This window comes from Rhinichthys klamathensis, unplaced genomic scaffold (assembly GCF_029890125.1).
Source record: "Rhinichthys klamathensis goyatoka isolate OS25496 unplaced genomic scaffold, OSU_Roscu_1.1 h1tg000126l_1, whole genome shotgun sequence".
In the NCBI taxonomy this organism is placed as follows: domain Eukaryota; kingdom Metazoa; phylum Chordata; class Actinopteri; order Cypriniformes; family Leuciscidae; genus Rhinichthys; species Rhinichthys klamathensis.
This window is the reverse complement of record NW_026606663.1, coordinates 838,596-860,496: the sequence shown is the minus strand read 5'-3', so window position 1 is coordinate 860,496 and position 21,901 is coordinate 838,596. Positions and strand designations below refer to the sequence as shown.

At 38.6% G+C, this 21,901-nt stretch overlaps 1 protein-coding gene across 1 annotated transcript in view; it reads left to right on the top strand.

Annotated features, from left to right (window-relative positions):
- Positions 1–21,901, top strand: part of LOC130089131 (pro-neuregulin-3, membrane-bound isoform) — a gene marked incomplete at its 5' end in the record, with an annotated part of 132,232 nt that overhangs the window by 92,225 nt on the left and 18,106 nt on the right. Inside the window, 4 exons of the mRNA XM_056256257.1 lie at positions 2,366–2,392; positions 8,874–8,976; positions 10,213–10,339; positions 15,499–15,617. Coding sequence (XP_056112232.1) covers positions 2,366–2,392; positions 8,874–8,976; positions 10,213–10,339; positions 15,499–15,617 — 376 coding nt within the window. The remainder of the gene's footprint in view (positions 1–2,365; positions 2,393–8,873; positions 8,977–10,212; positions 10,340–15,498; positions 15,618–21,901) is intronic.

The following is a 21,901-nucleotide window of genomic DNA, read 5'->3' as shown; positions in this document are numbered from 1 at the left end:
AAGCGAGCACAATCACCCCACTTCTCCTTGATAGAGAGACAGATACTGCCTAGTTCCAGAAAGAGTGTTTAAACTTCTCCATTGTAGGACAGATAAATACATGAAACAGTCTCATTCAGTAGATTAATGTTTCATATAGCCCTTGTCCCTGGTCGACTTCAGGGGACAGTAGGCACAATTTTAGGCACATTTCTTGTGAAACCTGAGGCAATTTAATAAGTGTTTTTTTTTCTTTCTCAAGGACAATAAGTGAAGCGTCAGTAGCCTTGTCTGTCTTTGTCCCTGTCTCAGGGACACAACTCATCTCATCTGAGAAACTGAGCAGTATGTAAAATTAGCTTGAGAACTGTAATATATGAGCCACTTTTGGTAAAACATGACTCTTTACGTTTACTCAAGTGGCTAGGCATTTATTCTGAGTTGCCAGTAACAGAAGGTGTGCAATTAGGGTGTTTGAGTCCTTGGTTGTTTTGAGGGCAGTTTAGAATGAGAAAATGTCCCCAAAGGCTCATAGCTTTAAACAAGCAGCTCCAGACAGGTAGAAGGTCTTATTTTTGGCTCAGTCTGCATGTGTGCGTTTGAATAGGGGAAGTAAATGGGCTTGAAACCCCACAGTCTGCACCTGCCTTACAGTCTGTCTTTGCTTACGTTATGACATAAAGGCACAGTTACCGCTATACACTCCAGCCATATCGCTCCCTTACTTTTCCTGGATAGGTCAGAATTGTTGGCACGGAGCCAACGATGCAAGAAAGCCAAGAAAGTGTTTGTTATGGATGGGAGAGCATCTCACTTGGACCGCTCACGATGTTATGTTATAGAGAGTTGCAAGCCCACAGGTTATGTTTATTTCTGTTGTGGATGCTGACAGTTTTTGAGGAGATTCTGAAGGGAATTTGATGAGTTTCTTGGCATTCCCAAACAAAGACTCCCAAGGGCACCAACACACATACATCTTGACTGCAACTACCTTTCCCTTCTAAATTTAACTATGCCATCATTTTCCTGTCAGACTTCTGTTTCAGGTGGGAGGTATTAAAATATTCACACTTGAAGCAATATTGAAAAGCCTTTTACAGTCATCTTAAGTCTCAGACAGTCAAATTAGTCCAATTTAATGGCATGCTGAGGAGTAGGAGAAAATTATGTTATCATAAATAGGAAATGAACTAAAGTCTGACCAAAGAAAGCAGAAATGGTATCTATATGTGTCTTAATTTAAGAGCATCGCTGTCAACACATTCACAGATCCACAAGAGATACAGTCGTATACTCTGACTTCATACTGTTTACTCCACTGCATTAAAGAGAGGCAAAAATAAATGTCATACACTCCTAGATCTGCGACAGAGCATACCTGATGGAGCACAGCTTCTATTCCCTCAGCTCCTGGGAATTCTCTGGCAGAATGAAGATGCATTCCTGAGGTTTGATTTACAGGAAGCATTAGAATATGCTAAATCTCTTTGTTTGGGGCAGAGGCAATAATGTCATGAAATCAGTGATCATACTTAATACATAAACTAGCATCCTAAATATTTTTCAAATCAGTACCTTACTCCAAAAATCTATTTCTTAATAAGTATTTTTAGTGTGGGTCTTACACGAATATCTAAATTTCCTTCAAAAGTATTTTGCCTAAAGTAAAATTAATATTATAAAGTAAATAATAATATAAGGTATTAACAAATTATTTTTGGCATTTATTAGTATTAGTAGTAGTAGTATAAATTATTATTATTACTGAATTAAGTTAAGTTGTGTTATATTAGACTTAAATATTTTGGTTAGATTTACACTTAAATCATTTATAATAGTTAATTCATACTTAAAAACAATTTGCCAATGTGATAGGGGGGAAATACAAAATATATTCTATGAAAACAATTCTTATCTTGCTTAATTTTACTCAAGTTCATTTATATAGTTTTAAGGATAACAGGGCAAAAAATATATAAATGAATAAAGTAATTTGATTTGTGCAGTGCTGGTGTACCTGCTGATCCTCGTTCTGATCCAAAGCAAAGAAATGCTTCATGAATTGAATATCAAGAGGTTGCGAATGAACTGCAGATATTGATCCACAATAGAGATGAAAGCAGTTTATGGTAATGTTTTATCTGCAGATGTTGAATGGGAAACTTGCGTAACATTTCAGCCACAGTGTTGCTTCACATGAGATAAACATGAGACGTTGTACACTGTCGCAAGGCTCTTTCGTATAATAGTAACCCACTATAACTGTATTTGCTATGAGAATAGAATGCAAACAATGAGTGTTTTTTTACATCTACTTTTTCTCTCTCCTCTTTTTTCTCCCTCCCTCCTCCTTCACCGCTGCCCTCTTCTATCTTCGCTGGAGCAGTGGATCACTTGGGCATTGAGTTCATGGGTAAGAAAAAGAAAGCACTTTCTTATTGGCACAGCGATGAATCATGCTTAGAGAGTTTATATGAGCCGAGGTGGCTGTGTATCTGCTTTGTGCAGTCGTGCTTCTCTTTTTATTGCATGTGTTTGAATGTGAATGTTCCTGTTATCTCTTTTGACTGTGCACTGTATGTGGGCCAAAATGTTGTTTTCCCTTCTTGACTCACAACAAACAGCTTCTATAAAGATACCCCCAGAGTCATCACAAATGGGTTTCACATTTGAGGAGATGTAATATTTGAACCATAAGACTGCTTCATTCACATTTGACAGGACGAGAATTTTGTGCAGAGACATGCAATTAAACTAGTTTAGAATCAAATAACCACCCTGTGCCCTTAGTCTAGTGTGTGGTCAGAGATTAGTAACAGAGAGCAAATTATAAATGCACACTGTTGAGATCATAGGTGTCAACTAACTACCTTTCATTTGCTCTCAAACTAATATCTCCTCTCCTCCAATCACTCACCTGCATTCCACTGCAGAATTCGAATGCTCTTTGGTCTCCTTGGAAACGGCATTGAAATGTTGAAAGGACAGTGACAGGAGACAGTGAGAGTGAATTCATTTTGTTGGCACAGTTTTTGAGGTAACAGTCTCAGTGTCTTTACCACATAATGTGTTTAATAAAAATGTTATACATTTGAACTCACACCTGTAGGCTAAAAGTTGAGTTCTGTAAAATAATATGCAATATGTAATATGTATTTTTTGCTCAAATACACAATGATCTGCTTTGCATCACATAACCTAAAAAAATAGCTTCAGATTATGACTTTAATGTGACATCATCTCGTGCCTTAGAGTGAGAAATGGCTATCAGTATTTTGATCATAGAGCTTGGTAGATTCCCAGAGCTGTAGATCGATGGGTGAGTGAGGGTAACAGGCAGATGGATTTTGTTCGCGTTGATTTCCAATTTCCATTGTTGAGGCCTATAGCACACCTCTTCCAAAAGGTTCCTGATTGAGAGCGGATAGTGTCTATCTATCTATCTATCTATCTATCTATCTATCTATCTATCTATCTATCTATCTATCTATCTATCTATCTATCTATCTATCTATCTATCTGTCTATCTGTCTATCTGTCTGTCTGTATCTATCCACCTGTCTATCTGTCTGTATCTATCCACCTGTCTATCTGTCTCTGCATCTGATTGTCTGTCTGTCTGTCGAATTCTGAGTCATTGAACGAAAAGGGGGGCACTCCAGTCTTAGATGTCATGAATATGCACAAATGTAAGCCACAAAACCACATGAAGTGTGTCACTTGAGTCAGGACCTAAGTGTTTTGATTCTGCCATCTTAAAAAGAAGATTGAGAAGGCTGAGATGTGCTTTCATGCACTGCTTTATCTCACACAGCTGTAGGACTCAGCATGACAGCTTGTTTAAGCCTTTGTGTGATGGTTTGATAGTTTCCATGTGCACGCTCAGAGCTCAGAATGATACATGTATAGACAGTTTCACTTCCTCTTAGCAGCAACGGCAAAGAGTGGACTACATTGATAAAAGAGTGTAGAGTGATTCCTCCAATCCTTTTTAAGACCACAGACTGTGCTTGGCTTTCCCGTTAGTGAGCATGGGGCACATAGAGAAGACAGAAGTAAATGTATAGAATAAAATGGGGATCCTGGGACAATTTGAAAAGAAAAAAAAATGTATTAGGGGCTGATAATGGAAATTTGTTGAATTGTAGTTTTGAATTGTTAAAATGATTGCTACAGACCTGGAAATAAGTCAGAACTTGTGAGTTTATGAATTTTAAAATAATAAAAATAATTCTGACCAGTATTTGCTTAAGTGTTAAGTTTAATTTTTTTTTTTTTTTTATGTTTTATTAAAAATAAAAGAGCTCTGAACTGACAGTTTGGGATTGTAATACTGTAGACTCTGTATGTTAAATTAAGAAACCATTTTGCAATTCAGTCATGTGATACAGATGCATGTTCTACATATTTACTGCTTCTGGGTCAATTCTATGGGAATTCACTAAGAATGCTAATATTGGTTTGCCTGTGCTGTCTGAAATGTTTTCAGACCTTTTGCACTAAAGGAATTATTCAAATCAGGTAACAACTCAAAGAAGCCTATAATAAATTAGTGCTAGCTGTTGTTTGCACTGTGCAATTGACAATTTTCTATATTTTGGATATAGAATGCCTCAGGATTGTACAGCATGATTTTTGACCACAGCATGTCTGGATATATGCCTGGTTATAGTGATCTTCTCCATAATTGTATGAATTAATGCTGCCATGATTACAACGTAATATTAAAATATACGCAAATGTCTCTTCTAAATAATATTTGCAAAGTTTATAGTAAGATGTTAATTATGCTTGGCAAATACTGTAGTGTGTATTTTATAATAAGCCTAATTTATAGAAAGGATGCATGTTTGCTCTGAAAAGAATAATTAATTTACAGAAATACATTATATGCTGGACTGTGAGTATTTTGTAAATAAGACACAAGGTTTCGCACTTAAAAGACTGTTTTTTTTTTTGTTTTTGTTTTTTTTTGTTTTTTAAATCTGAGAAAAAAAAATGAAATCCTGTATTCTCTGTGAAGGTTATGGCAATCTTAAGTGAAACACTGTTATTCGAGGTTGATTATAAGTGTTCAAGTTGTGTGTGCATGTGAAGGGTTGAAGCCTTTGATGTATCTTTCAGATGCCTGCGCCACTGAAATGCCAGGTCTCTCAATCATTATCCAGTTCAACCATGGTTATCAGTCGGGCATGGCTAGCTCATGGCACCTCTGCCAGCCAGGGCACAGCACCTTCCCCTCTTAAAAGTGCAAACTTAGGACACACTTACATTCAAACATGCTTAACTTACAACTGTAACCTCTGAAAAAAACATACTTCTGTTTAATCTCAGGCCTGACAGGTCAGAAAACCAAAAAAGTAGATGAGTTGGCCATACAGTAGGTGGAGAGTGAACCAACTCCAGGGTAAGGCTAAGGAGATGCGCTTCCTCTTTAAAAACACATTTAAATAGAATGTCATGAAATAGGTCAAAGTTACGTGTCACCTAGCAACAACCCTCACATTCCAGCATAAATGCTCCCGAAGATTAAAGTCATTAAAGCGTCTACATTTACAAACCACTATCATTTTAAAAGAAAAGCAGTCATATTGTATGCGTGATTTGGCATGGCAACCAATTCGAATAATAAATAACCATTGCCTTACCTAATGCAGCAAACTACTATAATCAATAAAGCTGACTGCACTGTGAATCTCTTTAGCCTACATAATGTCTACACTTTCTTTGTTATACTCAGCACTGGACAAAAACCCCAGCGTTTTGCGATGTGAGCGAATTATGAAATACGTCTAATTGGCCATTGCGTTGAAGAAATCAACAGATATGTTTTGATTGGCTGCATTGCAATGCTGCAAAAACACATTGTAAATAGTTACCTTTGACGCTCTCAAGATCGCAAACACCAAATCTGTTTCACCAGTGTTATTCTTACGGAGAAAACTGATCCTAAACCAGCAGTTATGGGCAGCTTTTACCTCTAAAGGCAATCAGAAGCAGCAGCAGTCAGTGGTTTGAATGAAAATATTCCAGGCTAGTCTCAAGTCCGTGGCCAGTGGAAGACTAAGCTTTGCCTAGCCTTACACACGCTCCGTTTATGGAGTTTGCTATATGTAGTAAATTGTAAAGATAAATAGAATATCAGCAAACAGATGCTGCTACATTGCGGTCACTCGAGACTTCCAAATCAAACTAGAACCGACTGATAATGGAGGGAAATCTGAATTGTTTGAAAAAGAACTCATAAAATGACTATTTATTTATTTATTTATGTATGTACATGTATGTATGCATGTATGTATGTATTTAGGGGTGTCTCTGGTAGCGTTTTGGGTACAATGTGCATTTATTGAATTTATTGATTTGGTGCTCAAGAAACCAAATATATATATATATATATATATATATATATATATATATATATATATATATATATATATATATATATATATATATATATATATATATATATAATTCAACTTGTTCACTCAAAAAAATATTTCAGCCTGTTTTTAAGATTTATGAATTTTAATTGTACAGTAAAATTCCATCAAATTGAATTGAATAATAATGACATATTATTCATATTTTGGATAAAAAAATTCTGAGTAAAAAAAAAAATAGAGCTTAATAAAACATATATAAATATGAATGGAACAAGGAAATGGACCATTTCAGTTTATGTGATTCATACTCATTTAATTAATGAATTAATGGTCCATTCCCTTGTTCCATAAAGATTTATACAAAATGTGTAAAAATTCGTAATTAATTATATGAATAATATGTAAGGATTATTCAGTTCCATTTGATGGAATTTTACTATACAATTGAAATTTGTAAATCTAAACAAAAGGCACAAACTTTTTTGAGTGTTCTTCAATTTCACAGTTAAGTATGCAGAGTGCAGTGGGTGATATTGGTAGGATGCAAGTTTTGTTCTCTTGGTTATATTTTCTATCTGTGGGTGCCTTAATGAGAAGCAAGTGTATGATTATTCACGGTGGGGCTTCTCATACCCCTGCACTGCTTACCATATTTGAAATAAACTAACTACTAACAACATACTATTTAGTTTTTCATTGTACAGAGACATGTTTAAACTTAGAAATTTCAAAAGGATTGATGATATGTGTAAAAGTATATGGGCATAAATTAACATAACACCCCACTTTCACTGCCCATCACTCTCTTCTCTTTAAGAGGATCAATGATATGTGGAAGAGGATGAGGTAATGTGTAGGAGAGTGCACAAAATGAAGAGAGGATGCTAATACATCCCACCTCCTTTTATCTTTCCTCTTCCCTTTTTTATAATTCATCCCATGGTTTCCAGTCACTTTAATTATGTGATGGTGGCCATAATGGCATGGGAATAAGTCAATTTGTAAAGCATGACGATGAATTAATAATTAAAGCAGGAGAGAAAACTGAATAAAGCGTGATTGGCTTCACAAGGATTTACACTCTCATTTATTGATCTTTTCTGCAAGTTAATGGACTTATGAACCTCTGAACATTTGGAGATTTTATTTTTGTATCTTGAGACAGTTTAAGGGGGAGGTGAAGGACCACCCATAGAAATATGAACGAGTAAAGTCGATATGAGGGGTCCCACCTTACAACAGTGTTGTTTTGAAAACTAAAACTGTTAAAAATTGTGGTAGTTAATTGAAATATAGCTGAAATAAAGTAGAATATAAATATTATATTTATATGCCATGATTTGAGCAAAATAACCAAATTTCATGTACATTTTGTCAGATTTTATTACTGACTTGAAATCATACATTATTGAAACAATCTTGACTAATAGTCTTTTTTTAGTGTCAAGCTGTACTGGTACGCCTATTTCTTACATATGAAATGACTGTCAGAAGACGTTACCAAAATGGCTACGAAGTAAACTGACTTACCTTAAGGGAGTACAATATTACTTTGGGTGACCATGATGACTAGCCTGGTAAAGTTGGTATGAAATGGAGGTTACGATCTGTTCTTCCTTATATTGTGATGTATATCTCAGTGAAACGGCTTCTTAAATTAGAAAAAAAATGTAGACTTGATTTTGTCTGTCTGGCATTGATTGGATCTTTATGCTATTTCTTTAATCTCATGTGAGTGACAGGTTGTCCTCACGCCAGTGAACACATCTGAGAAGAGATGAGATGTTGCCGCAAGACGGAGTAAAGTTATTTTGATTAAAGATTACGAGGGAACATGAATTTAAAAAAAAAAGATATTCACGCATAATTCATTTAACTTCAATATTCCATTGAAAAAAAGAGAATTGTCCATTTTGAATTCATGGTGACTTTAATTGTATATGCGAGGTTAACATTTCTTTGAGTATGACCTTGGAAAGCTCATATGATTGTTTGAATTCTAGTCACACTCACACTCATGTAGTCGACGACACATTCATTACAATGTGAAGTTAGTGGCAGCTCTTGTAGAGTGTTGTGTCTGAGTATAATCTGATTGATTGCCTATTAACAGTTGTGAAGACAAGCGTGATTTACTCTTTCATATGAGAAATGACAGCTGATATTTTTCACACTTAATAGTGTCCATTTAGGTTTTAGCACTTGTCCTCTGCAATCCATCCTACAAAAAAAAAAAAAAAAAACTTTGTCTATTACTCGCCTCTTTTCAGTGATTCAGTTGCACGACTTGCTACATTGCAAACTAGCATTTTGTAAGCCATGTTTTATTCTCTTATTCCTGGCCACCTCAATTGCAGCAACAAATATTTCTTAATGTGCTGCATTCATTGACAGTGTTTCCCCTAAATGCATCTGCATAAGTGCTAGGATATTGCTTTTTGTATAACAGCGAATGTTTTTCTCATGTCTTTTCTTGTTTTCTTGCCCTTGTTTGTTTCGTCCCAACAGAGAGCAAGGAGGTGTACAAAAGACAAGTGATGTCTATCACATGTATTGCCATGGGGATCAGCTTTCTAGGCACCCTCTGCATGGCACTCTACTGTCGGAACAAGTGAGTGGACCTCAGAATTAATCAAAGCTTGAGCTGTTCCCCAGAGCATATCATTTGAAAGAAGGGCACAATATAACAAGCTAAAGTAAAGAGCGACTGCTATGGAACCCAGAAACATAATGACTGGAGTTGGGGACATAATTACTTTCTCATAAAAGCACCCACAGCTCTACTGGCCACCTTTTCAACAGGGATGAATTAAAACATTTTTGGCCTATGGCATGCTTCGGCCTGCTTTGAATGTGCTGGCGCTGGTGCTACATAGGCAGCTACCTTCTAAGAAAACATCCTAACCATCATAGAACAAAAAAAAATAAAAAAAATTGCCACTTGAATTCAACAGTAGTTTGCTGTTGCTAGGCATATTGTGCAATTTTCTAATTATGCTATTTAATTGCATTTCATTTTTTATTGAATAAAATAAACTCATACTTAAATAAAAATGTATTTATTGATTTATAAAAAAAAAAATTGCCTTGTCTTGGAAAAACTGCATATATGAGGACGCCTAATTTTTTAAGTGTGGTGTCAAGACATTTTAGGTATTCCAAGCTTTAAAATATTTTAACAGAAGTTGTTATTAAAAAAATATATATATTTATCCTTTTCTTGAGTCATGTAAATGCATTGGTTAAAACGAGCTAGGGGCCTAAAAAGCTTGGACTAGGGGGGCTTCAGATATTATTGTGGACAATGGGCGGCCTTGGAGTCAAAAAGATTGAGAACTACTGCTGCAAAAGTTGCATGTGATGCTGCCTTAGAATTTGGCCAAATTTAGATATCCTAGGAAACAGAATAATTAAAACTCCTACCTTTAGAACAGCCTTGAGAGAGTGTATATGCTTTAAAATACTGCCTTTTGTAGGCATAAATAGGGGGTAATAATAGCCACATTAGATCTGTTCCATGCGGTTGAGTATATATATCCATATTTCACCCATGAGTTGAGTCAAGCAACTGACTGTAAGTAGGAGCTCCTGAAGCAATTTCAATAAAACGCATGATACGAGTGAGCGAACTGACAGAAGAAAAATCAAACAATGATGTAGTGACATTTAAGTGCACCAGTAATTATTTTATCTCCAAGGAAAATAATATGGGCTGTCTTGACTGTCAGAGAATATTCTTACAGATGATGGGTGATGTGTTTGCATGCGAATGAGTCTGCTCATATGTTTTTGTGTAAATGAATACCCCATATTTTGAATTGTTCTCTAATTATGTTGCCCCCTATAGGAGAAGGAGAGAAAAGCTCCAGGCACACTTGAAAGAGACTCGTAGCCAGAAAAACTACAACCTCAACTCTTCCAGCCTGGCCCCTAAACCCAGCCTTAGGCCCCAGCAAGGCCTGCAGATCCAGAAAGTAAGTTCCTCTGGCCCTTTTTATGACTGGCATAAATTTATGTTTTGTATCAGAATAGTACATGGATATTCTTAAACTGGAATGCATCTACATCTTGCCTTCCATTGTGTCTCTACTAGTGCATTCAGACTTTAAAAGACCCTAGGAAAATTGCTTTTTTGAAAATGCCATTTTCTGTGTTGATGCATTTCCAATTGAAACAGGAGGCTTGGAGGGGACATATCAAAAGGATTTTCTTTTTTAAGAAAATTCCTAAAAGTCTTTTGGGTTTACGGTTTCAGTCTGTCCATTCTAAATAAGACCCCAAAACGATTCCATTGCCTGAGAGAACCTTAAATGGGTAAGTTATTCAGTGCCTGATTACAAAAATCCTAGAAAATCACCTGATGCACTGCATCTGAACTATGTTATTATGGCCATATATGGTTTATAAATAATAGCTTAAGCTAACTAAAGATTATGAAATTATACATTTCTTGTTCTTTCTTTTTTTTAAATTGGCTTATGTTTTGCAAGATACGTGTTGGCTTAGCTTATCGCTAGCCAATTAGTTGGCTTGCTTAGCCTAAATCCTGCACAAATGTTTAATCATTACTCAAAACTCACTTATTTTCTGAATGTTGTCATTCTTGAGTTGTGTCCTGTATTCCGTTGTGCTTGATTCTATTCTGCTGTATGCTGCCTTTTCTCTATAATGCTCTTTGACTGTTCTGTGTTCTGTTACTCTAACCTACTAATTATTTTTGTTTGTTTTGTTGTTTTATTTGTCATCATTGTCTACCCTATTGGTGTTATCCTTGTTACATGTTAAAGCGTCCTTGAGCACTGGAAAGGAGCTATACAAATAAAACGTATTATTTGGGGTTCAAGCGCGTAGCGCTGAAACCCTATTGTAATTGTCACATTTTCCAAGGATCAGCATTCTCCCCTAAAAGTGATCGGGCTGACCAAACCGTAAGTCGTAAAGACTTGAAACTTTGAGCCGCTTTTCCACCGTCGGACTGAACGGTATTAAGTCCAGTAAAGAATGGTTCCAGTTATGTTTTGACTTGAGCTTGGTTCAACTCGGCCCGATTACAAACTGTTCTCGGCCTGGAAACCGTGCTGGTAGAATGCGTCTCAGGATTGGTCATTTGTCTGTTGCATGGCTGCCAGTTTCTCCAAGCGCGCTATTTGAGTGACGTAAACAAGTTAATAATAAAAATTAAAATAAATATCTGATCATCCTCCACAGCCGCTATAAACATCTCATACGTCTGTAAACTCTTAAGATGAAGAGAGATAAAGCGCAGCTGGTATCGGTGTACCAATACTGAGGAATAGCGGTATTGAACCGTTTTAAATATTTCAGTATAGATATGTATCGAAAACTCTATTTTTTTCTTCAACACTTAAGAAACCTAAAAGATTCGGGGCTGGAGCCCCAGAAGCCATCCCCTTCCTCCGCCCCTGATGTGAGGGCCTTCGAATATTGTCTTGGACAAAGGAGGGTCTTGAAGTCAAAAAGGTTGAGAACCACATGAATAGAAGCCATAAAACTCAAAATTTGCTCTCATGGAGTCGTATGTAGTCAGGTTCTATCTGATAGTGATCCAATCACTGAAAATACATGTTTAATGGGGTTTCTGAGACAAATCCCATCACATCTCTTGCTCATCAGCGGGTAAAACCAAGAACAGCTGACGCTTTACACCACTCAGCTCGTTGTAATGAGGCTCTGTCACAGCTATTCAGGGTTTGTGAGTCTCAAAGGACAGCCACACTAATAATGGTAGTCATGCTAGTCCATCACTGAGGGTTTGTGATTACTGCATCATTCTCTGTCTTACCAGCTCAGAAATGCTGTGCCAGTCCCGTGTCCAAGTGAATGTAGACAGTGCATCCTGTCGGGAGATTTGGTTAATATTCGGCACTTTCTCAATCGCTCCACTAGCCGATCCATCACAGATAAGCCGATACAGGCTATTTGCATGGCAAACACAATGGTAATTTGAATGTCACTCAAACCCAGTGAGATGTTTAATCGTTACAGCAATCGCACACTGTCAGAAGACAAGAAATGCCAGCCAAAGCAATCAAAACTAGGCCAGTGACAAGCACAGGCCTGCTTTTGACACATGATGTTAGTTTGTTTTTTCATGACAATCTTTTTGTTCTTTCAGTAATTATATGAACTGCGGTGAATATAGGATGAAGTGACTTGTCAAACATTTGACGCATATCTGAATTAGAGAAACCCCTGGTAGCAATATCTTTGAAACTTATAAGATTACTAATGTAAGATTTGTTTTCATAACATTTCAATGTCAGCCCTAACCTATGCCTCAGGTGCACCTTTTGCTGAAAGTTCAACCCACAGGCATATAAACAAACATTTATAATACGCAGGTAACATACAACCTGTCTGGTATAGAATGATATTTTAGGCTGATGTTTGCCATGCAAATGTGAATTATTTGTTGTTAGCTTTGCCCCTGCATACCACAACATTTTTGATTATTATGGATGTGAAATATTCAAACCGTTGACGTGTGGGTAACATGAGGGTGAGCAAGTAGAGCAATTCACAGCTCTCTAAACCCTGTCACATGTAACTTATTTACTCCAGATTATTCCTCTCTGGCATGGCATTTAAAACAATTACCATCTAACTTGGGACACATCATGCAGATTGCACAAGCTCTAGCTGTGTCATAACGGCTAAATTAAAACATCCATTATATTAACATCCCCTCCTAACTGTCCTTCTGAGAAACCAGCATGGATTCAGCCTAATGCAACTATGTTCAAAGCAGGTGCATCGAAAACCTTTGAACATAGACATGTTAACTTCCAATGAGCTCATTATTCCCCATACATCCCATATATTCGCCTCTGTATAGCTGTATAACAAAGTCATGCTGTGAGGAACTCGCTCATATAGCTTTGATATGTGCCATCATGATGTCTGAGGTGATCTCTGCTATGCTACTTAAAAATATATATTTTTTTTTTACAAGTCTCAATTTTCAGCTGTTTTGTATTACATTTATTTAGTTTACATTAATTACATGCATTTTCTGGAAATGTAGGTGGCTGTGCTTTGAAAAATGAATCTTCCAGATCAGAAAGATGCTTTCAAAAGATTTCGGACGAAGTCATTTTTGATCGCCTGAACAGGTTCTTTTGAGTGTGGTCAAAGTGCATCTCTACGGAAAAAGAAATTGACTGCTTCAGTAATGATAGGCTTCTAGCTTGTCTAATACTAGTTACCCATGTGATAAAGCTTTGAACTTCAATTCAGAAACCTGTTGCATGAAATGATTTTTAAGATTTTTTGTAGCACTCTGAGTCATTTTTTTATACTATTGCTAGAATATGTTTGGGTTTGAGAAAAAAACAAATTGAACTGATGTTTTAATTTCATGTTTCACATGTTTCAAGCACTACAGAATGACCATTTTAGCAAACCATATTCTTTACCTTTTCTGAATATTTGGCTTTTATTTTTCTCTCTGAATTCACATAAATCATTAGTCAGAATGTCTTCCACCACATCCTCCCACAGATTCATTTCTACTCTTTCTCTGGCTCCCTTTTTCCTTCTGTATACATCTTTTTTTCTCTTTATAGCTCCTTCCTACTCACCTAATATTTTCAATAGCACATTCACTGTCATCATGAGTCTCTTGATCATACAGCTATGCAATTCATATTAACATAGAGAGAAAGATGGCCATATAACATAACGTAGCATAACATAACTGGCTAAATGTTAGCTAAAGTCTAAAGTAATCAAACTATGTTTTGTTTTGAATTAAAAGATAGAGTTGTATCTAAGTGTTTTTAAACATATGACTCATTTCAAAATAGATAAAACATTTTAAAATTGCCTGTGGGATTGTTCATTGGTATGGTTACATTTCACATATGTATTGTCAGCTTACTTCAGCCCAGGTTTGAAAAAAAAATGTCACACTTGCATATGTAATTTCTTTGTCAAGGCAGTGTCAATATTTCACAGACACAAGACATTTCCTCCAAGCTACTGTTATATCACAAATGAATAAAGTCCTGTAAGGTGGGAGGTTACATGATGCATTTGAATCATAATGTAAAGATGCTCCCGGTCATAATTTACAGAACGGATAATAATGAGTTACTACATTATGCACATACACTGCATATTTTTAAGCAATCACAATAAAGTTCCAGTGTTTCTGTCGCTTAAACAGTAGAGCATGGCGCTAGCAATGGCAAAGTCATGAATTGGATTCCCAAGGAATGCTTAACTGATTAAATGCATAGAACAAAAGATGCAAAGAGGGCTACTGGGGTATAAAGTCTGCATCGCGGGGCTCTTTGGATGTGGGATAGTTCAATGTGCAAAAAACATGAGGCCCAAGGCATTTGAGAATGTAGAACAAATATAAAAACCTTTTATTCATGTCTATAATATTTTAAAAACATTCACATATGTGGACCCACATATTTGTTCACATTTTTATAGTTTTTCTACATCCTCTATGTTTTTCTGCATGAAATGTAAGTCGCTTTGGAAAAAGTGTCTGCTAAATGCATAAATGTAAATGAGGAAAGAAAAAGGATGTGGGGGGAAACAGTATGGTCTCTGCTGCCACTGCAAATTGTTCCCACAGTTCCATTAGAGGAAGCTATTGGGACATTGCTTGGATTTACATAGTCCTGAAAGTGAAACTCTAGTGCCCTTCTCTGATCCCCCGTCAACTATCAGTTCTCTTCCTGTACACTCCCTCTCTCTCTTCTCTTTCACTCGACACTGTGAAGTGAAGGTGGGATAGTGGAGGAGATTAAGTATCTCTCTGACATTTAGATCATTGTGTGCATTCTGCCAGAAGCAGAAAAGGATTTTTATGAGGAATTCTTTCAAGGTGTGAAATTTAAATTAGTTTTGTCTGCAGGTTCCATAGAGGTCTGTTGGATTATCTGAACATCAGTGGAAACCGTCCACTGACTCTTTGTCAAAGCCAAGAATCAAGGCAAAGAGTAGAGCAGATGACTGAGCTTTCTGGATATATTATCCAACTGGGACTGAAAAAAAAAAAACGTATTCATTATAAGTTTAGGTGACAGTTCATTGAATCGGCCATAGACAACAGTGCAATATTTAACATTTGTCTTGCATATTGTGTCTTTTGCAGTATTATAAACCCACAAGGTCCTTGCCACCACTTGGAGGCGCTGTTCGGGAGTCCAGTTTCGCTCAAAGCACTGCTGCCTCTACCAATCCACAGGGCACATTGACAGGAAAACACACCAGGTATGATAATAGTGATATTGCTTCTTAGACAATCATTACAGCAAATTCCTAATGTCTTCATAAAATCCTTTTTTTAAATCCTTCTAAAGACTGCTTTTTTGCATAATAATTTAATGGCATTGCAAGAAATTTTGACAATGATTATTGTAACGATACAGCATAACGACCACGTGCCTCTGTCATAAAGCACTGAAGAGAGAAATTAAATTGCATGCAATACAATGTTTGCAGTACATTTACTGAATAGTACAAAAAATAAATATAATTGGGAATACATACTCACCTAAAGGATTATTAGGACCACCATACTAATACTGTATTTGACCCCCTTTCGCCTTCAGAACTGCCTTAATTCTACGTGGCATTGATTCAACAAGGTGTTGAAAGCATTCTTTAGAAATGTTGGCCCATGTTGATAGGACAGCATTTTGCCGTTGATGGAGATTTGTGGGATGCACATCCAGGGCACGAAGCTCCCGTTCCACCACATCCCAAAGATGCTCTATTGGGTTGCGATCTGGTGACTGTGGGGGCCATTTTAGTACAGTGAACTCTAGGGCTGACTTCTAATAGTAAAGGATTCGACGATTCGATTCGGAGAGGTCTGATTCGACTATGAACCTCATAGTCGAATAGTAGGGAAGTGTTATGTAACCAATAGGGGTGTGACGGTTATTATATAACCGTGAGACCGACGGTTATAGTTGAACACCGTCATTAGAACTCTATAACCGCCAAAACCGTGCTATTAAAATATTTTTTACAAACATTTTTTATCATAGAGAATGTTTAAATACTAATATCATCTTACGAGGGAAACGGAGGCGGGGTTATTGGTGCTTCAGAGGCTGAATGCTGGAGATGATTCGGGAGAGGTCTGTGCCCCTTTACCGATCAGAGTGCGCACTGACATGGAGTAAAGCCTTGTTTATACTTGACGCATCCGCACTAGCGCAAGGTGCGCACGGCAAAAAATGACGCGCTGGGTGCGCAAGACCGGCAAGACCCCATTTCGCTTGGCAGTGTGCACAGCTTTTTTTTGTAACAGTGCGCGCGACGCCGCATCCGAGGATGAACGACTTCAGGCCGAATCTGTCCGAGCATGTAGGCTACGTCTCACCGCACCGGCACGCAGTTTGCGTGTCTAAATTGCAAAGTTCATTGCAAAGTTTTTTTGTTAAGGTTTTGTTTACTGTGTGTGATTTATTTAAAACAAAGCACGTTCATTGCAACGTTTTTTTGTTTTTTTTTTTGTTAAGGATTCATTTAATGGAAAAAGCACATTCACTTCTAGTTGTCTTGCTGTTCATTTTAAATAAACGTAGAGCGAGTTGTCCTATAACAGACGAACAGTTATTCAACCGAATATAACTAACGTTGCTATCTAAAAAAAAAAAAAGGTTCGACTATCAGTCAACTACGGCAAAATCTAACGAATCAGATTCGACTATGAAAATCCTTAGTCGAAAACAGCCCTAGTGAACTCATTGTCATGTTCAAGAAACCAATTTGAAATGATTCGAGCTTTGTGACATGGTGCTAGCCTGGGTTTCCCCATACTGCCTTACCGCAGCGCGATTCAATTCACGCTGAAAGGCAGTCTGGATACCATGGCCAGATTTTTCGCCTCATTTAGGGAACCAATCACAGAACGGGGAGGGACCAGCAAGACGATGACGCGTCTATGCGACACACCGAAGCAGTTTGTTGTTTATACCTATGGATCAAACATGGCAGTAGACGCGAAGTTACCTTTCGATGCAGCCTTGCGGCCGTTTCACATATAGGTTTCACACCGCAAGCGTGAGCGGCATTTGAGCAGCGCGTCAGCGTAACTACATCGTCACTGCAGCTGCAGACGCGCGAGAGTATTCACACTGGAAGCGTTTGTACAGTGTCACAGCAGCGGCTCCAAAGCTACATATCGTTAGCCTCATAGCATAATTGCTTAAGTCATTTTGTGTTTTTTCTTGTTTTCCAAAGACATTGAAATATGACTTCGGCATTATATATAAGCGAGCAATTCTTTACAAAAACAACTATACATTTGTTTTTAGAAGTTGGGGAGGTGTACAACATTCGCATATACACTCACCGGCCACTTTATTAGGTACACCTGTCCAACTGCTCGTTAACACTTAATTTCTAAGCAGCCAATCACATGGCGGCAACTCAGTGCATTTAGGCATGTAGACATGGTCAAGACAATCTCCTGCAGTTCAAACCAAGCATCAGTATGGGGAAGAAAGTTGATTTGAGTGACTTTGAACGTGGCATGATTGTTGGTGCCAGAAGGGCTGGTCTGAGTATTTCAGAAACTGCTAATCTACTGGGATTTTCACGCACAACCATCTCTAGGGTTTACAGAGAATGGTCCGAAAAAGAAAAAACATCCAGTGAGCGGCAGTTCTGTGGGCGGAAATGCCTTGTTGATGCCAGAGGTCAGAGGAGAATGGCCAGACTGGTTCGAGCTGATAGAAGGGCAACAGTGACTGAAATAACCACTCGTTACAACCGAGGTATGCAGCAAAGCATTTGTGAAGCCACAACACGCACAACCTTGAGGCGGATGGGCTACAACAGCAGAAGACTCCACCGGGTACCACTCATCTCCACTACAAATAGGAAAAAGAGGCTACAATTTGCAAGAGCTCACCAAAATTTAACAGTTGAAGACTGGAAAAATGTTGCCTGGTCTGATGAGTCTCGATTTCTGTTGAGACATTCAGATGTTAGAGTCAGAATTTGGCGTAAACAGAATGAGAACATGGAACCATCATGCCTTGTTACCACTGTGCAGGCTGGTGGTGGTGGTGTAATGGTGTGGGGGATGTTTTCCTGGCACACTTTAGGCCCCTTAGTGCCAATTGGGCATCGTTTAAATGCCACGGCCTACCTGAGCATTGTTTCTGACCATGTCCATCCCTTTATGGCCACCATGTACCCATCCTCTGATGGCTACTTCCACCATGTCACAAAGCTCTAATCATTTCAAATTGGTTTCTTGAACATGACAATGAGTTCACTGTACTAAAATGGCCTCCACAGTCACCAGATCTCAACCCAATAGAGCATCTTTGGGATGTGGTGGAACGGGAGATTCGCATCATGGATGTGCAGCCGACAAATCTGCGGCAACTGTGTGATGCCATCATGTCAATATGGACCAAACTCCCTGAGGAATGCTTCCAGCACCTTGTTGAATCTATGCCACGAAGAATTGAGGCAGTTCTGAAGGCAAAAGGGGGTCCAACCCGTTACTAGCATGGGGTACCTAATAAAGTGGCCGGTGAGTGTAAGTTAAATGTAATACAACAAAACAACCCAGAAAATGGCTCCAATCTATTAGTTTCAGTCATACTTTCGATGTTTACAAGACCGCAACTCCGCGGATAAAAAACAAAACACACAAATAAACCACACACTCGGTTTTGATTTGGGTTGTGCTAGCCTGTAGCTGTCTGTGTGTTAAAGGGTCACTCCACCCATTTCAACATTAATCTTTATTGAAAGTGGGTTATATATGTAGTCGAAATGTAAAAGAAATTTTGAATTTGGTGCCCTCTTGACCGAGAAAAGACAGAAAATAACTTTAGGGCGCATTTGTATGTAAGACGACAACTCCCACAATGCACCACGTTGCACAGCTCCGCAAGCCACTCCCACTAATCCAGAACAGCGCAAACATCAGAGAAATCCCTCTTCCGTCTACAAGAAGGCTAGCTGCTAAATGAGTTTGAAATTCATTTCACAAAAAATGTCTAGTTAGTTGGCTGTGGCGAGCAGGACGAGGGCGAGGGACGTGAGAGGACGACGCGAGTGATAATGAATGGCACCTGTGCAGCGGTCTCATATCTCTCACGGAGGAGCGGAAGCACAAAAGGAACAGGCCTGATTTTATGTTTTGTTTCTGTTGTGTGTGGCCAGCTGGCTTATACTTTTGTTTTGTATTTGTTTATTTTACTATTAAAATGTTTAAATGTTCGCCGGTTCCAGCCTCCTTCTTCCCACAACAACGAACCCCGTTACATTGGCAAACTCATTAGTGAATTACTCGTTTGTATTTCTTTCTATATGGTGAATTATTGCATGATACCTGGATTTTCAGTCAGGCGAAACTAGGATGGTTCACATCACAACACAAACGTCCGTGTGGTCGTCTGATTCAGAGATTTCGTCTAGGAGAAATTGCGATCGTTGAAATTCTCTGCAGCAGACGGACTCTATCTGTGTCCGTAGCGCACAGCGAGAGCACACGCACCAGCAGCCCGCCTCAGCTCGACCCAGTCCGGGCTCCTCGTTCGCGACAGGCAGCCGCCTCCTGATCCTCCATCAGCCTCAGCTGCTCTTCACTATATTGCGGCTCGTAAAGATAGCCACGAAGAGCGGATTCGAGCAGCAGAATTTCAAAATCCTCTACTTCCATATCATGTTTTTTAGTTTCTTCCGTCATTGTCGTAACTTCCTATATCCACAGCGCTTGTTAGCTTAGCTTATAAACAAGATGGCTGATATTGCTTTCAGTATCTGCAAGTGAAGCCCCACCCACTGATCTGTGATAGCTCTGTTAGGGCATTAGGCACAACCCCCTATGGGCGGGTTTGAAAGGGTGGGAATTTGTGCTTGTAGTCTATACAGAAATCCCCCCTTTTTACACTTCCTCCTACAATGACGTCAAATGACGATTTTTGCGTCATTGTAGGAGGAAGTGAAAAAGGTAAATAGTAGATTTCTCTCATCTCAGGGGAAAATGAAAGAATGTTGCACGACCATTCAATAGTATGACTGGTTGTCTAACAATGGACCTCTTAATGCAAATGGGTGGAGTGACCCTTTAACGTTACATGAACTAAAAGAACGTTTATATATAATATTTTCTGGCTAGTTTACTTTAGTTTTTTTTATTTATATAATACACAACTTTCACCCAAACTGAATAATTAAAAACAAGTTTTTACCGGGTAAATCTTCTATAAATATTTTAGAGTCTTTATTTTCTTTTATTTGCCTACTCAAGTTCTTGTTAAAACTCACTAGACATGCTAATTCTGTGCATTTTGGGCAAATTTTTGTGTGAAATCACATTTATTTTTGTCCATCAAAAGTGTGCTTTCACTTTAATTTAGCGTGAGCAATGCAGCAAAAAACAGATTCGAAACCCCCGCTTCACTGCTGCTCACGCGCCGCTCCTGCTCGACGCTCACGCGCTGCTCCCGGTGTGAATGCACTCATTGCTTAACATGCACGCCGAAAAAATACGCGCCGCTCACGCATGCGGTGTGAAACGGCCGTTAGATACACGCCATCGTGTAGGCTACACATAAATCTCTGACCCATCGGCCATCGTCGTCTCCCTCGTCTAATTTCTGTCGCTCTACATACGTCAACTGGTATAATCGAAACGATTGGCTATGAGCTACGTACAGGCGCATTTGATAGACATTCGTAGCACCCAATAAACGGCTCTGGGCATTCGTAAACCACGCCTCAAATACGAGAAAATGAACATGTGGTTCCCAGACCCAATTCTCAACGAGATTGGGTCTGGCGTTAGCCAGGCTAACATGGTGCATTATCCTGCTGGAAGTAGCCATCAGAGGATGGGTACATGGTGGCCATAAAGGGATGGATATGGTCAGAAACAATGCTCAGGCCGTGGCATTTAAACGATGCCCAATTGGCACTAAGGGGCCTAAAGTGTGCCAAGAAAACATCCCCCATACCATTACACCACCACCACCAGCAGCCTGCACAGTGGTAACAAGGCATGATCGATCCATGTTCTCATTCTGTTTACGCCAAATTCTGACTCTACCATCTGAATGTCTCAACAGAAATCGAGACTCATCAGACCAGGCAACATTTTTCCAGTCTTCAACTGTCCAATTTTGGTGAGCTCTTGCAAATTGTAGCTTCTTTTTCCTATTTGTAGTGGAGATGAGTGGTACCCGGTGGGGTCTTTTGCTGTTGTAGCCCATCCGCCTCAAGGTTGTGCGTGTTGTGGCTTCACAAATGCTTTGCTGCATACCTCGGTTGTAACGAGTGGTTATTTCAGTCAAAGTTGCTCTTCTATCAGCTTGAATCAGTCGGCCCATTCTCCTCTGACCTCTAGCATCAACAAGGCATTTTCGCCCACAGGACTGCCGCATACTGGATGTTTTTCCCTTTTCACACCATTCTTTGTAAACCCTAGAAATGGTTGTGTGTGAAAATCCCAGTAACTGAGCAGATTGTGAAATACTCAGACCGGCCCGTCTGGCACCAACAACCATGCCACACTCAAA